General features: G+C 37.0%; 3 protein-coding genes across 6 annotated transcripts in view; 2 read left to right on the top strand and 1 right to left on the bottom strand.

Annotated features, from left to right (window-relative positions):
- Positions 1-1539, bottom strand: part of luc7l (LUC7-like (S. cerevisiae)) — an 11308-nt gene extending 9769 nt beyond the window's left edge. The window contains exons 1-2 of one of the 3 annotated variants that reach the window (XM_016569125.1): positions 1347-1539; positions 99-165 (exon numbers count right to left, since the gene is read on the bottom strand). In XM_016569125.1, coding sequence (XP_016424611.1) covers positions 99-165; positions 1347-1349 — 70 coding nt within the window. In that variant the 5' untranslated portion in view covers positions 1350-1539. Of the gene's footprint in view, positions 1-98; positions 166-1346 lie in introns of those variants that run through there. The other 2 variants (XM_016569126.1, XM_016569127.1) reach the window with 2 other exon arrangements.
- Positions 1540-2228: 689 nt separating this feature from the next.
- Positions 2229-9344, top strand: LOC107753070 (protein FAM234A-like). Its single transcript, XM_016569172.1, has 12 exons — positions 2229-2337; positions 3829-4098; positions 4447-4554; positions 4825-5007; positions 6424-6549; positions 7315-7500; positions 7581-7707; positions 7802-7942; positions 8026-8107; positions 8548-8694; positions 8782-8875; positions 9075-9344. The coding sequence occupies exons 2-12, from the start codon at positions 3849-3851 to the stop codon at positions 9302-9304; spliced, it is 1674 nt and encodes a 557-aa protein (XP_016424658.1). The 5' UTR covers positions 2229-2337; positions 3829-3848; the 3' UTR covers positions 9305-9344.
- A 4965-nt stretch (positions 9345-14309) lies between these two features.
- Positions 14310-16661, top strand: cox6b1 (cytochrome c oxidase subunit 6B1). 2 transcript variants are annotated; one of them, XM_016569142.1, is made up of 4 exons: positions 14310-14542; positions 15037-15173; positions 16208-16308; positions 16396-16661. In XM_016569142.1, the coding sequence occupies exons 2-4, from the start codon at positions 15068-15070 to the stop codon at positions 16447-16449; spliced, it is 261 nt and encodes an 86-aa protein (XP_016424628.1). In that variant the 5' UTR covers positions 14310-14542; positions 15037-15067; the 3' UTR covers positions 16450-16661. The 2 variants fall into 2 exon arrangements, with proteins under 2 accessions (XP_016424628.1, XP_016424627.1); XM_016569141.1 differs by having other exon boundaries at positions 14316-14542; positions 15053-15173.

Here is a 16661-nt window from a genome sequence, read left to right as displayed (position 1 = left end):
GTTACCAACTAGCGTGATGTGTAACACAGTTACTGCTGGAAAGCAAACAGTATTGTTTTTCATATTCATAACAGCTTTAAAAAGCATTGGTGACTCACGGCTCGATGAACATGAGGCTTTTCTGCAACTCCCTTGCAGATGTAGGCTGGCAAACATACACTGAACCTTAATGAATAGAATAAAGGGGCCACAATTGTTCAGTCTGTATGAAACAAATGTACGGGAAGCATATAAATTCATCTTAGCATTCACACAGACAGTCGCTTCATTCACACGGAGGCTGAGATTTCTTACAGCCAGTAAAACTCAATTTAACAAATTCAAGCGCATCTGCTCAAGTCCCTTCTGTTGTTTACTCATCTTAAGCAAAATCCTCTTGAGCTGATCAAAATCATATAACAATCTAAAAGTCATATTTCCTCTTGGCACTGCTCCTTCAGATTTAATGCTTGCATCCATTTTTGGGGAAATTACTTTTTATATATGAAATCCAATTTATTAATAGCTGATAACAAGAGAGATGGCCAAAGATGCTTTATAAATGGTTATATATTCTATCTTTTAAATATTTTATACATTCATGAATACGCATATATTAATTTTCACCCAATATTAATTTACTAAAAAAAATACTGTCAAATAAAAGAGCGCCAGCCATTGACAAGGTTGTAAAAATAGCCCAAAAAAAACACAACTTATGCTGTTTTATATATTTTATATACACATATACAATTCATTCACGCACACATTTTCATATATATATATATATATATATATAAATATGTATATTTCATTTATATATTTATAAACAATATTAAGAGAATAGAATCCACTGACAATGCTGTCTAATTAATTGGCCTTGACATCATATTGGTCTATCACTAACTTTAATAATAATAATAATAACATTACTATTTTTAATAGCATTACCAATTACGTTACTTAAGGGTTGGATATACTGGTGCCTATATAATTCCTATTCTTAATTCTTCTAAAAACAAGACTATTTTCTCAGCTTTTTAATAATAATGTATTTGAGTATAACAGTATAACAAATTAAGAAACTAAAGCGTCATTTTTGATTAAAAAAAAAATGTCCTCATCATATTCCATTAGCTTAGCATACAGAACCGTGACGTCATCACTCCCCTACATGTACGCAAACATTAAACCGAAGCGTTTCAAGAGGAAATGCTGCTGCATTTAGCAAATCCTAAAACTCTGATTTATATCTTAAGACATTGTTTTTACTGTTTGACTGGGTTATTATATTCTGGTCTGGGTTAATCTGAGCGCGCGGCCTTCAGAAATCCTCTCAGAGCCGTTAGCACGCGGCTAACACTCACCATCCCTCGACGTTCCCATCAGCTGATCCAGCAAAGCTCTCATCTGAGCCTGGGCCGACATCCTGACACGATTAACTCTTTCGCCACACAAAGGTGATGGTGAATTTACCCTAAAAATTAAAGTTTAAATCATCTGCGGACAGCTTCGCTCCAGTGTCTGTCGCCGCCGTCGCTTTCTTCATTAAACGGGCGAGCGGCCAATCAGAGCGCGCTACGCACGACGCGTCCTGGGAAAATGGCACGTATGGTCACCCTAATATATATATATATATATATATTTAGTTTTTTTATATTATGTTATATCTTTCATAACATAGTTGAGAAACGTCTTTGAACAAAGTTTGGCTAAAAATAGCCTGAAACCTAAAAACTGATTGGTTTTTGCCTATACATGCCTTTTCATGTCTATTTATGTTTTATATATATATATATTATAGCCTAATAATTATAATTATAATAGCATTATAGCCTAATAATTAAATGTATAACATATACCTATAACATACAAATATATACTAACATCACTAATATTTAATTTAGCAGTTACAACGAATAATTTGAACTAATCGTTTAAATAATTTATTTACATTTATTTTAATAGTTATTTTTTTATTTGTACAAATATTTTTCAGACGACGGCCTGACACAAAAATAAGTAATTACATTTCTGCGTAATGTGTAAAATTATTAAAACTCTTTTTTTATACAATAATGTCCCAGTAGGTAATTTCACACGACATTTGACTTTTTGTCTTCAAGAAAAATCCATTGTAACAAAATCGCTCTTTTTGTCCCAGCCGTGTTGCCGTACGCGGAAGTGTCGTTGCCAAACCCGCTCACTCACCCAGCAGCGCAGGAGGATCCGTCTTTCAGCAGGTTTGTTTTGATCAGACAGTTGTGTGTTTTACCAAAACCATCGCCGTTTACTTCATTTAACTTGGTTTCTGTTTGGTCAACAAGTGAAGCTTGTTGAAGAGATCCACTAACGGAGGTCATTTTAACTTCTATTTAAGACAAACATATCAAATCTTCTACAAAACATGATCGTGATTTCGGGTTCTGCTAGACAGTTGTTTCTGATATAAGTTGTATTTAGTTAAAGTGTGGTTGTTATTTAATGCCATGGAATAGGCTTAGGCTGTATTTTGTACTTTAAAAATCATTATATACATAACGTTATAACACTTGTTTATATTTGTCAAATGCGTTAGATGGTGTTGTTTTATAGTGTATTTGTGTATGTGTATGTGTTTGTGTTTGTGTATGTGTAAGTGCAGTGCTGTTGTGGTTAAAGTGCTTTTGTCATCCAAAGGACAGTTTCCAGAATGACTGAGGTGCTTAGTTTGGATGTTTGACAGCAGCTTCTGTCTGGATGGGAAAGCAGCATGAGTAGATGCAGTAGATGCAGTAGATTGTGATGTTCTGCTGGTCACCGAGGGTTGAATTCAGGAAGAATTAGAGACCCTTCCGCTGTTTCTTCGAGTGTGATGATGAAGCGTGTAGTTTACACTGCTGTTCAAACGATTGGGATCAGTAAGATTTATAATGTGATTTAATAATGTGAAATCTCTTCTGTTCATCAAGGCTGCGTTTATTTGAGCAAAAATACAGAATAATGGGTTTCTTTCTTTTAATTATACTTTAAAATGTAATTTATTGCTGTGATGCAAAGCTGAAAAACAACAATTACGATATTATCGCAGACGATATATATCGCACACCCCTAACAGCTACACTAAAAGGCCTTTTACTTGCTAAAAAAGTATGAGTATGACCATGTTGATCATTTAGATTTAGATGCCTTAGAAATTTATTTATCAAATATGATACAGTAGGCTTTATAGGGTTAAATGGGTTTATGTCAAATTATTAAAAAGTACTCTGGAATACAACATTTACCCAAATATTTTATGTAACTCTAAACTGTATAATTGACTGCTGACCCAGGCGATCGATTTTCTAATGGTGCTAGTCTCTTGTATTTTCCTCAAACTATAAAATAGCATTTTTTTTTATAATAACCAGATGATTACATCTCATATGTGACCCTGGAGCACAAAAGCAGTCTTAAGTCGCTGGGGTATATTTGTAGCAATAGCCAAAAATACATTGTATGGGTCAAAATTATTGATTTTTCTTTTATGCCAAAAATCATAAGGACATTAAGTAAAGCTCATGTTCCACGAAGATATTTTGTAAATTTCCTACCGTAAATATATCAAAACTTAATTTTTGATTAGTAATATGCATTGCTAAGAACTTCATTTGAAGATGATTTTCTCAATATTTTGATTTTTTTGCACCCTCAGATTCCAGATTTTCAAATAGTTGTATCTCGTAATATTGTCCTATCCTAACAAACCTTACATCAATGGAAAGATTATTTATTATAAGCTTATAAATCTCAATTTCGAAAAATGAACCCTTATGACTGGTTTTGTGGTCCATGGTCTCATATGTCTCACCCTCTTGTGTCTTGCAGTGGTGTGCAGCTGGTCTGAGATGGCAGACGCATCAGGACGTGGTTTTGAGGCGGAGCCTCTGAAGGGTGAAGAGGCAGAAGGGGGCGTGTCTAAGGAGAAAAGCTGCACAGAAAAGCTGTGCTTGTCACACCTGACGGGGTGGCGCACGGCTGCATTCCTCCTCTCTCTCTTCCTGTGCCTGGTGGTTGTTTTTGCCTTTTCATTCATCCTTCCCTGCCCCGTACGGCCGCAGTACCTGCCCACCTGGAACCGCACGCTGCCTGATGCAGGTGAGCAACGTGAAAAACACACAGTATGAATGAATGAATGAATGATGCATTTATATAGCGCTTTATTGTGTATTGTTGTATACCCAAAGCACTTTACAATCATGTGGGGGTGGGGGGGTCTCTCCTCAACCACCACCAGTGTGCAGCATCCACTTGGATGATGCGACGGCAGCCACAGGACAACAGCACCAGTACGCTCACCATCTACAGGTGGAGAGGAGGGAGATAGAGCCAATCAAGTAGTACAACCAGTCTTGGGCTGCAGGGTGATATGGCTGTGGCTATGTGGCTACAGTAGTAACGTTCATGCATGCCTGATTGGATGCTGAATGTGTTTCTCTCCTATAGCCACGTATGATTTCCTGGCTGTTGAGGACGCCAATGAAGACAAAGCCTTGGATGTGTTGTTCATCTACAAGGATGCTGAAGCTAGCCGTAACACATGTTTGAGTGAAGGTAGGCCTAAAAACACACATGCAGAAACCCGCTTGCTGTTGGTTTTAGAGATAAAGACAAATCTATTCAATAACCATGTGAGTCACAAAAAAATTTAAAACCCCACAAAAGCATCTTAAAAGAAGTTCATACGGCTCATGCATTAGTTTTCAAAACTTGTGAAGTGATAAGATTCAAGTCATTATACCCTAAAAAAAAATCTTCATAAGGTACTCAAGGGCTGCTGCTATATTGTGTGTTATGCTGCCTGAAATAATGATTATTTTTCAGATTTATCTATCCCATGTCTGGTTTTAACGGCTGTTGATGGCACTGATGGGAAGACGCTTTGGGAACGACCTCTAGCTGCTGAATTTGATTGGCTGGAGTGTGGTGTAAAGGGCCTTGGACTTCAAGGAACAGGCTGTCTGGTTGCTCACGCGGACAATCTCACAGCTATCGATAAAAAGACAGGTATGGGATTTAAGTACGCACACGTGAACAATGAGAAAAAAGTACAGTGTATTTGAAACAGTACTATGTAAATATTATGGTTCAAATGATTACAGTCGTTAAGTTTTTTAAATGTTTTTGAAAAGTCTCTTCTGCTCACCAAGACTGCATTTATTTGATTAAAAATAGAGTAAAAACTGAAAAAAATATATATATTATAACAACTTAAAATAGCTGTCTTCTATGTGAATGTATTCGAAAATGTAATTTATTGCTGTGATCAAAGCTGAATTTTCAGCATCATTACCATTCTGCAGTGTCACATGATCCTTCAGAAATCATTCTAATATGAGGAAACATTTCTAATAATTATCAATGTTGAAAACAGTTGTGCTGCTTCATATTTTTTGTGGAAACCGTGACAAACCTTGATTCTTTGATGAACAGAAAGTTCAAAAGAACAGCATTTATTTATAACACAAACCTTTGTAACACATTACAATAAGATCTCATTTGTTAACATTTAGTTAATGCATCAACTAACAATAACCAAACAATTTTTTTACAGCATTTATTAACCTTTGTTGATGTTACTTAAAAAAAAAAATGGTAACGTTTATGTTAATTCACAGTGCTAACTATATGTTAACAGATACAACGTTTGATCTTACATATGTGACCCTGGAGCACAAAAGCAGTCTTTAAGTCGCTGGGGTATATTTGTAGCAATAACCAAAAATACATTGTATGGGTCAAAATTATTGATTTTTCTTTTATGCCAAAAATCATTAGGATATTAAGTAAAGATCATGTTACATGAAGATATTTTGTAAATTTCCTACTATCAATATATTAAAACTTCATTTTTGATTAGTAATATGCATTGCTAAGATCTTCATTTGAACAACTTTAAAGGCGATTTTCTCAATATTTTGATTTTTTTTGCACCCTCAGATTCCAGATTTTCAAATAGTTGTATCTCGGCCAAATATTGTTCTATCCTAACAAACCATACATCAATGGAAAGCTTATTTATTCAGCTTTCAGATGATGTACAAATCTCGATTTCGAAAAATTAACCCTTATGACTGGTTTTGTGGTCCAGGGACACATATGTATTATTAAATGTTGAGATTAACATTAGCTAAGATTAATAAATGCTGTATAAGTATTGTTCATTGTTAGTTCATGTTAACTGATGTATTTAACTAATGTTAACAAATTAAACCTTATTTTTAAGTGTTAGAGAAATCTTTTGTAATATTATAAATGTCTCTACTGTCACTTTTGATCAAATTAATGCATCCTTGCTGAATAAAACTATTAATTTCTTTCAAAAAACAAACCATTCTGTGCATGGTAGTGTATGAATATGGTTTTATCACAGTGCTTTTTGTCCAAATCAAAAGTGCATTTGGAAATATTTTGATGTTTCAGGTGTGATCAGGTGGCAGCAGTCGCGTTCTACTGTGCTGAAGGGAAATCTCCCACTGATCAGTTTTCCGGATCTGAATGCTGATAAAGCAGAGGACTTTGCCATACTTTCATATAATCCTGAAGCGTCATCAATTTAGATCATGGAAATTAAGTATCAAAATATTAGATGCCTTAAAACACTTAAATAAATAGTAAATAAACGTAACATAAAATGGGCGATGTACATATCATGTACATATATTGCGCGATAAGTCGATAAATTGATTATTGCGACAGGCCTACACACACACTCACACCAGTGTTAATTTTGACAGCAAATTTAAAATTTATTACTTTAGTTAATAAACTAAAACTAAATTTTTTTTAATTTATGTTTACGTTTACTTCAGACGTAATTAACTGTTTACGTGAATACTCATCAAAAGGGACAATTCGACATAATTTTGTGTGTAGTTCTCCGTTCATGCGACGCGAAAGAGTACTCGCGTGCTGTGAGACACGCTTTCCGTCTGTATGCTTCAGTGTCTGCGCTCAGAAAACCGGACCGAATTGAGTTCTCTCTTGTGTCGTCAGATTTATCCATATGTCTGCTCTTCTCTTACTCCCACATATTGACATTTTTGAACATTTTATGCGACGTGCAGCAAGTGTAGGCTACGCATCTAACCTCCGAACCGCAGCAGATTCGTTCTGAATGAATCTCTTCCCAAATCGTCCCTAACATCTTCGTCTCGTTTTTATTCGTTGACGAAAATGTCAATAGATTTACGTCATAGTTTTTGTCATTCAAAAAGAGTTTTAGTTCGTTATCGTCTCGTTGTCATCGGTGAAAAAAAATGTCGTTGACGAATAATTAACACTGACTCACTCACACGCACACACTCACACTTAATAACACCTGTGCTGAAGACTTCGTGATAGTGTTCATTGTGATCTGTTCCCTCTTTCAGCTGGTGTTTTTCTCAGGGAAGTCAGGGGATCAGATCGGCTCAGAGGTGCATGTTGATGGGAACGGGGTGTTTGGTCACCAGCAGTTCAAAACAGCCAGTGGCGCTCCATACCTGCTGTTACTCAAAAGTGTGTAGAGGATTTTAGCGTCTCTTCTCTTTAGTTTCTTCTTTATGTCCCTGAACTCAACCGTTTCTCTCTCTCCACAGAATCTGGGCTCTATGCGGTCAGTTTGCGCCGTCTGGCAGCTCTGGCCGATCTGGAGTCTGCGCTGAAGGATGAGAAAAGCTGGGAGGAAAAATCCGACACACACACTGGATTGATCTCCCTCTATCAGTAATACACATCGGGGGTTAAACCTTATCCACTTTCTTTCTTTGATTTTCCATTCTCATTATATGATGTGTTTCTTCTGATCGCTTCGCCGTAGGTTTGATTCTCTGAAGCATGTGATGGTTGTTCCTGGCAGTAGTTCTCCATCACTGCTGGTCCAGACGGACTCCAGCGTGTCGCTGCTGCACACAGACAAACTGAAGATCGCATGGACCACAAACACCAGCACTCTGCTCAGGTGAGATTAAAAACACTGATCCCAAACCAGTGGAAGGTATTTGTGCGTGTTACACTGATTTATTCCTCTGTGTGTTTGTCTAGTGTGCCAACATTTGGGCAATTTGACAAAGATGGAATTCCAGATATAATGATAGAGGAAGACGTTGGCAATAAAACCAAAAGAGTAAGTGATCGTTGAGGATTACTTATAATAATTTGAGGTGTTATATATAGTTAGATATACTGTGTGTGTGTGTGTACACTTTTTTTTTTTTCGGCTAGTTTTAATCATATGTAAAAACCCTACCGTTCAAAAGTATGGGGTCAGTAAGATTTTAAAAAATTCATACAAATTTATATTAATACTTTTATTCAGCAAGAATGCATTCAATAGATCAATGTGGGCTTTCACATGGAGCAGCATTAACTACACAGAGCCGTTGTTCACCGACAAGCTGCGCAAAATATGATCGTGGTTTTGCGCAGCTTATCAGTGAACAACGCCCACACGTGATGGAGATTTACCGCTGATTACAGAATGGCTTTACTGACAAGATGCGCGTTAAATATCGCATGCGATTTATCGTGCAGCCCTAATATATATATATATATGGTGTGTTTTAGGTATTGGTTCTCAGTGGAAGCTCTGGAGTGGTCCTGTGGGAGGTGAATCTGTTGTTCTGGACTCCGAGTCCTCATCCGGCGTCTGTCCTCACATTGAACACCTACTCAGTGTTCATGCTCTGGGGACAGAGTCACGGCAACCAGACCGTAAGAGCAAAAACATATTCACACAAACACACACCTGCAGAAATAAGCCACTGATGTGTGTGTGTCTGTGTTTTTGTCGATACTCAGAATGAGATGCATTCATCATTCCTGCTGCATCCTCGACTTTCCCAGCTGCTGCTTGAAAGAAGAAATCCTGCACAGAACATCATCTCTTTTAAGGGTATCTCCTTTTCCCAAACGTTTTGTTGCATTAAAAATAGTTTTACATGATCATTTTCTCTCTTTATTGTACACTGTTTTTGCTACTGTACCTTTAAGGCAGTAGGGTTAAAAGTTTGTGAAACGACTGCGAGCACCTTTAAATCATATTGTAAGTCGGGTTTGTTAAAAAAAATAAACATCTCTCTGCATTTGTGTAGCGACGCTGTTGGAGCGAGGCCGCCACGCCTGTTACCTCGTTCTGACGGGACCAGATGGACGACAGCACACAGAACCAGGCGAGACGGAGCCAGTGATTCTGACCAAGCGCAAGATCAAGGATGATGTGTCGGAGAGCGGCGCTCTGAGAGTAACAGCTGATGAATCGATCACTGAAGAGGATGTGAAGCAGGAGTTCTACAGGCTGCGCTTCAGTGATGCACTTTTCTGAAACACAATAACACAGTTTATATTTAAACACTAATTTTCAACCCAAAGGTCATATAGGCCAAAAAAACTACACAGTGGCTGCATGTAGAACTTGAAATCCAAAACAGAGCTCATGTCACGACTGTTTTGTTTAGAATATCGGTTATCTAGTTAAAGCTGCTTGAGATCGATGTCATAAAACCTGAGATGCTTTTATTGGAAACTAAACCAAATCCTATCAAACTGAATGTATTCATTTAGAAGTTACAAACTTGCTGCATTATTTTATGACAATCATAAACTACTGTAAAGCATTTCAGATTTCTGCATAAGGCCAGAGACTATCAGGGGCTACATATATATTTATAATGATCAGGGATTTCATATAAAAGTGAATCTCATAAAGAACAGTCTGGGTCATGACAAATTTGGTTGGAAATTAGTCTAAATGAGTAGTTCACCCAAAAATGAACATTTGCTGAAAATGTACTCACCCTCAGGCTATTCAAGCTGTAGATGAGTTTGTTTCTTCATCAGATTTGGAGAAATGTAGCATTGCATCAGTGTCTCAGCAATGGATGCTCTGCAGTGAATGGGTGCCGTCAGAATGAGAGTCCAAACAGCTGATAAACACATCACAATAATCCACACCACTCCAGTCCAGCAGTTAATGTCTTGAGAAGTGAAAGCTGTGTGTTTGTAAGAAACAAATCCATCAAGGCATTTTAACTTTAAACCGTCACTTCAGGCTAAAACACGAGTCCATAATTCATAATAATGCTTCCCCCAGTAAAAATGTCCATCTTCTGTTGTCTCTCACATCAGAATTTTTCAACATATTTGTTTAGAGCTGTTTTGGACTGTTTAAACGGTGCTTGATCTGTGCAGATTTCTCTCCTGATTCAGACCAGACCACTTTTTCACTGGAGGAAGCGTTATTATGGATTACACACACACATTTTAGCTGGAAGCAATGGTTTTGAAGATTAAAAACGTCTTGATGGATTTGTTTCTTACTATTTGTTTCTTAACTGCTGGACTGGAGTGGTGTGGATTACTTGTGGATTATTATGATGTTTTTATCAGCTGTTTGGACTCTCATTCTGACGGCACCCATTCACTGCTGATGAGTGAGCAAGAGATGCAATGCTACATTTCTCCAAATTTGTTGAATCTACATCTTTGATGGACTAAAGAGGAGTACATTTTCAGCTCATTTCAATTTCTAGGTGAACTATTGCTTTAAATGTCATAAAAGTAATGCCACAATCTAAAAACTGAATCATCCTAAAAATGGCTTTAATTTTCTTTTGCAAAATATAATTTTTTTTCTTTTCCTTTGGATTTTGGTATGAAATATGACCTGGACATGAGATTCATGTTTGGATCATTGTGCTGTTTTCATTGTATTCTGAGTCTAGTGGCATGATGTCTTGAGTAACGCTATAACGGAGGAGTTTACACAATGCGCATTGTGTTTCATACACACTAAGCATTTAGCTGCATTTTACAGCAACACTAAAAACAAGGCTAGTTGTGTGTGTCAGGAGAAAACGAATGAATATTGTATATTTGCAGTGCAGTGTCGCTCCTGCATCACAGGGCTTTGTTTATTAGGATGGAGACTTTGTGTCTCGGCTATTAATGGTTTGAAGAGTTCGGGTGAGTCAGAACAAAGTGTTTGTAAGTGTTCTGCTGTTTCATGCTGCTGCTGCTGTTAAAGATGCACCTTTGTCATTCTTGTTAACTCACTGATGTTTTGATAGCAGGGAGGACTGTTATCACTTAGTGCTGTACATGTAGTGCCTTAAAGAGGGACCTAAAATCACTACAGATGCTGTTATGAGTAATATACTGCAGTTTTGAATCATATCTACAAAATGGGGGTTTCATTTAAAGCGGCTGTGGATGTCGAACCAACGAGCAGAACTATACCTTTAGTTTACTGTAGCTTTATGTCATCTTCAGTTTTCTGTGCATCATCTACATCCACAGAAGATCAGGACGATCAGCTGCACCAAAACAACATGACTTTGAATCTAAAGAAGCCAAATGAAACACTGCGGATTAAATTACAGGTGTAGTAGATGAACATGTTTAAAATAAATCAGCTAACTTTGATGCATTGTATTTATAATTAGAGGTTTATTATTATTAACTGGTTTTGTAAACCTGTAGATCAGGTCGAAATTTAGCTTATGCCATTTTCTGTCTTTATTTGAGAATACTCTAAATGATTGCATTGCTACGCTGTGTAATAAAAACTGTAGAATGCATTCAGTGCTATTGTTTTTTGAATCCTTAATGCAGTTTATCATTTCTTTTGATCTTCTTATTTCATGCTTATTCAAGACGTCACACTTATCTCATGAATATTTATTAGGTCATACCAACTTAATATTCATAAGCCAAGTTTTCAGCATAGTAATTTTGTTATTCCATTTAAACGTGCCACATGCACGCACACTGTACACATACAGTAGGTTCATGCAGGTTTACTGGACCACAGAGACAGCAAATGTAAGACAATACGTATTACTGTACGAAGAAAATGCAAAAACTACTGGAAGTGAATTATTGATTTATTCGGGAGTTCACTGGTGTTCGTTTATGTGCCACTGATGGCTTTATGGAGGCGTTTAATTCAGCTTCAGACTGTTAAACGCATCTCCTGGTGAATGTGAGCACGGAATCCACGGCACGGTACGCTTTCAACTCGTTTTTGTTTGTTTGTTTTGTCTCGAGCAAGAGACTGTAGGCCTACGACATTCACATGACATGATTTGACTGATTTTTACTTAGAAAGGACGACAGCGCACCGCATTAAAAGAAATTATCATTCATGTTTTCATAACCGCTGGCCAAATTCAAAAACGAAACTAAAATTAAATAATCTTACTTTGTGTCTCGGCTATTAATGGTTTGAAGAGTTCGGGTGAGTCAGAACAAAGTGTTTGTAAGTGTTCTGCTGTTTCATGCTGCTGCTGCTGTTAAAGATGCACCTTTGTCATTCTTGTTAACTCACTGATGTTTTGATAGCAGGGAGGACTGTTATCACTTAGTGCTGTACATGTAGTGCCTTAAAGAGGGACCTAAAATCACTACAGATGCTGTTATGAGTAATATACTGCAGTTTTGAATCATATCTACAAAATGGGGGTTTCATTTAAAGCGGCTGTGGATGTCGAACCAACGAGCAGAACTATACCTTTAGTTTACTGTAGCTTTATGTCATCTTCAGTTTTCTGTGCATCATCTACATCCACAGAAGATCAGGACGATCAGCTGCACCAAAACAACATGACTTTGAATCTAAAGAAGCCAAATGAAACACTGCGGATTAAATTACAGGTGTAGTAGATGAACATGTTTAAAATAAATCAGCTAACTTTGATGCATTGTATTTATAATTAGAGGTTTATTATTATTAACTGGTTTTGTAAACCTGTAGATCAGGTCGAAATTTAGCTTATGCCATTTTCTGTCTTTATTTGAGAATACTCTAAATGATTGCATTGCTACGCTGTGTAATAAAAACTGTAGAATGCATTCAGTGCTATTGTTTTTTGAATCCTTAATGCAGTTTATCATTTCTTTTGATCTTCTTATTTCATGCTTATTCAAGACGTCACACTTATCTCATGAATATTTATTAGGTCATACCAACTTAATATTCATAAGCCAAGTTTTCAGCATAGTAATTTTGTTATTCCATTTAAACGTGCCACATGCACGCACACTGTACACACAGTAGGTTCATGCAGGTTTACTGGACCACAGAGACAGCAAATGTAAGACAATACGTATTACTGTACGAAGAAAATGCAAAAACTACTGGAAGTGAATTATTGATTTATTCGGGAGTTCACTGGTGTTCGTTTATGTGCCACTGATGGCTTTATGGAGGCGTTTAATTCAGCTTCAGACTGTTAAACGCATCTCCTGGTGAATGTGAGCACGGAATCCACGGCTCGGTACGCTTTCAACTCGTTTTTGTTTGTTTGTTTTGTCTCGAGCAAGAGACTGTAGGCCTACGACATTCACATGACATGATTTGACTGATTTTTACTTAGAAAGGACGACAGCGCACCGCATTAAAAGAAATTATCATTCATGTTTTCATAACCGCTGGCCAAATTCAAAAACGAAACTAAAATTAAATAATCTTTGAGAGCAAGGGCCCCCCCCTGGTGTTTCGGGGGCCCTACGCAGCGTGCGTATTTTGCGTATAGGGAGGATCGGCTCTGTATGTGATACTTGCAGCTATTTATGGACTCTGCATCTTTTTTTCACGTTTCACGATACAAATCGTTGCAAAGCAGCTTCACTGAAAATTAAAGTTTCTACTTTATATTTAGCCTACGCAGCTTGCGTATTTTGCGTATAGGGAGGATCGGCTCTGTATGTGATACTTGCAGCTATTTATGGACTCTATGCATCTTTTTTTCACGTTTCACGATACAAATCGTTGCAAAGCAGCTTCACTGAAAATTAAAGTTTCTACTTTATATTTAGGGTAGCTTATCAATCAAGGTGATGTCCATATGGCAGAAATGCACAGTAAAAATCATGCAGTTAATGACATGAATTTAAACAAACGGTGAATGTTGCGATCAAACTTATAGCAAAATTTGGCATCTTGTTTAATATCATTTCTGAATCTTCTGAAACAAGCAATAACAAGTAGAATTGGCTCCATAAACGATGTTTAAATAACGTTTTCGTTTTGAGATAAATCTGAACGAATTTTAGAACGTTACTTTGTTCTGAGAACGAGTGTATAGAAAAAAATAATATTTCAATCCATATACGTTTAGACAAACAAGATGCCAAAATAAAACGGGAAGGCATTGATCTTTAGAATAACCATGCAAATTCTCTCCAGTTGATTATCAATCCACCGGTTAAACATTAACCTGCTGTAATGCACGGATGTGACCTGACGTGCTCTTCTGAAGGTTACATGAATTCACATACAATAAATACATGATTAAGCAATTGATCTGCTGGGTTTCTTTACATATGCACATGCATATACGCATATGAGGGCTCCTTCCTGGAGTTAGCCTCGTGAAGCGCATCGCATCCTATGAGCGCATCTCAGTGGTTTCAATGTGACCCGAGTCCGCCATACCGTGCGTAAAGGACTGCACGCCGGCGCTCAAGTGCACTTATCATCACACACACACACACAGCTAGTGAATGAGGATTGTCTGTCACTGAACAAAAGTCACTCCGAACAGCCAGCCGCCTCAGACAGGTAAAACACACCACGGCACAATAACGCTGTCATTGCATGCGGTAATGTAACGCTTTCTATTGAAATGCGCGTTATTCTCTGCGGGACAAGGACTCTGATTGTAAAAGCGAAAGTGTTTAACAATGTGATGACGGAGGCATCGACCACATCGGATCTTTTTGAAATACAAAACTAATAAATGGAATAATATATGAAACGTAACACCTTGATAGATGCGCTATTGTAATCCTAATGAAATATATTTATGTGCAGCGTTATATTCGTCATATACACACCGTCTAAGCGTCTAATCATATAGAGCTCATATAAATACATTAGTCTCGTGACCCATGTTTTATTACTATTCTAATTTTTTATTTTTTTTCATGATGAAATTAAGCATTCTGATGCGTATGGACATATATGGGCATTTTTCTGAAATAGGCTAACTCTTGGCATTGCGCAGCGTGCTGCATTAATCTATTGCTGAATTATGATAGATGCATGTATTTAAGGTTATCTGAATTAAAGGGACACGCTCGAGTCATGGCCGAGGACATTCAGCAGAAACTGGAGAAGTACCGCACGGCGCCGTTCGATGCCCGCTTCCCGAACCAGAACCAGACGAGAAACTGCTGGCAGAACTACCTGGGTGAGTCATTTATATATAGGGGGGAAAAACATATTTAGAGAGTAAATCCACTGCAGAAAGTCCTGACCTGTGGTGGTGAAACATCAGTGTAACTGTCAGGTGGCTCGACATTTTTAAGGTAATTTATGTAGGTCATTTGAATAGTCTTTTAGCGGGTTAAAAACTTTTTAACAGAACTTTTTTGTGTATACTTGTGATATAAAAAGTGTAACGTTTTGTCGGTTCACGCTTTACCGTTGCCGTGGTTACTTGAACGCGATGTTTTGGTTCGCGAGTGTTTATTGAACCTGCGCTCTTAACTATGGAAACTTATTTATTCAACACGGTAAAAACGGTAATTGCAAATCTTAGCTTTTCCTCACAATTCTTAGTTTACCTCACAAAATTCAGATTTTTTCTCTCTAATTTTTTTAATTCCGTTGCTGAAATAAGCTCACATGCTAACCACGTTTGTTATTAATTAATACAATTCTGTATGAAACATAAGCCTACACTATCGTTTGAAAGTTTGGGGTCAGCAAGATTTATTTTTTTTAAATAAAGAATGTTTTTATTCAGGGCTGTAAAATACAGCCCTAGTAAGAGCACATTAAACTGATCAAAAGTGACAGTAAATACATTTATAATGTTACAAAAGATTTCTATTTCAAATCCTTATACTCTGAACTTACTGTTCATCAAATATCATGAAATTATTTTACTGTATTTTTAATCAAATAAATGCAGCCTTGGTGAGCATAAGAGACTTTCAGAAACACGTTACTCCAAATATTTTACTAATAATTTATATAAATCGTAAAAACGGTACTTTTTTTTTTTCAATGAAAAATTGCATAAAGAAAATAAGGGAGATTTCTTGCATTTTTCTATGATTGTCATGAGAAATATTTTCCTCCTACATTTATTTTTTTTTTTTAGAGTAATGTGAAATTTAACCTGTACTTGTTCTTTTTTGCGATTCACCTTTTAGAAATACCATGCTGCCATGTCCAAAAAACACAGTAATCTATGGAATCCATTTAATTTATTTATAGATTATTATCGCTGCCAAAAAGCTCTGGATGCCAAAGGTGTCGACACAGCTCCATGTGACTGGTACAAGAGGGTCTACAAATCTCTCTGCCCTCTATCCTGGGTAAATATTCCTTCATCCCCTATTTCTGTAAGCATCAGAATTGTGCATGAATGTCATTTACTCTCAACATTTCCGTGTGTCGCTCAGATTGAGAAATGGGACACTCAGAGGGAAGATGGAACATTTCCAGGAAAGATCTGAAGATCACACAGTCTCCAGAGAACTGCATCAGGGGAACCGAAACGCATCTGTCTGTGGTATCGTCTCACCCCAGCCGAGCAGGGCCTTATCAATGTTTGTTCAAAAATGCTCCTGTCAGGCTGGAGGATGAGATAGATTGTTAACGTCATTCCTTATTTTAAATGAAAGTGTTGCAGATTCTGCATTAAAATCTCTCAGGCTTTGAAATGTGA

Source organism: Sinocyclocheilus rhinocerous, unplaced genomic scaffold, assembly GCF_001515625.1.
Source record: "Sinocyclocheilus rhinocerous isolate Xijiao unplaced genomic scaffold, SAMN03320098_v1.1 scaffold1493, whole genome shotgun sequence".
NCBI classification, from domain to species: domain Eukaryota; kingdom Metazoa; phylum Chordata; class Actinopteri; order Cypriniformes; family Cyprinidae; genus Sinocyclocheilus; species Sinocyclocheilus rhinocerous.
Note: the sequence above shows the minus strand (reverse complement) of the source record. Positions and strands in the feature narration are given on the sequence as shown.

What these genes read in the sequence shown, in the direction of transcription:
- cox6b1 (XM_016569142.1), top strand. Translation starts at nt 15,068, where the DNA reads ATGGCCGAGGACATTCAGCAGAAACTGGAGAAGTACCGCACGGCGCCG. An exon ending in CTGCTGGCAGAACTACCTGG is followed by an intron (nt 15,174 to 16,207) that starts GTGAGTCATTTA and finishes ATTTATTTATAG; the next exon opens with ATTATTATCGCTGCCAAAAA. An exon ending in CTCTCTGCCCTCTATCCTGG is followed by an intron (nt 16,309 to 16,395) that starts GTAAATATTCCT and finishes TGTGTCGCTCAG; the next exon opens with ATTGAGAAATGGGACACTCA.
- LOC107753070 (XM_016569172.1), top strand. Translation starts at nt 3,849, where the DNA reads ATGGCAGACGCATCAGGACGTGGTTTTGAGGCGGAGCCTCTGAAGGGT. An exon ending in TAACACATGTTTGAGTGAAG is followed by an intron (nt 4,555 to 4,824) that starts GTAGGCCTAAAA and finishes ATTATTTTTCAG; the next exon opens with ATTTATCTATCCCATGTCTG. An exon ending in AGAGTCACGGCAACCAGACC is followed by an intron (nt 8,695 to 8,781) that starts GTAAGAGCAAAA and finishes GTCGATACTCAG; the next exon opens with AATGAGATGCATTCATCATT.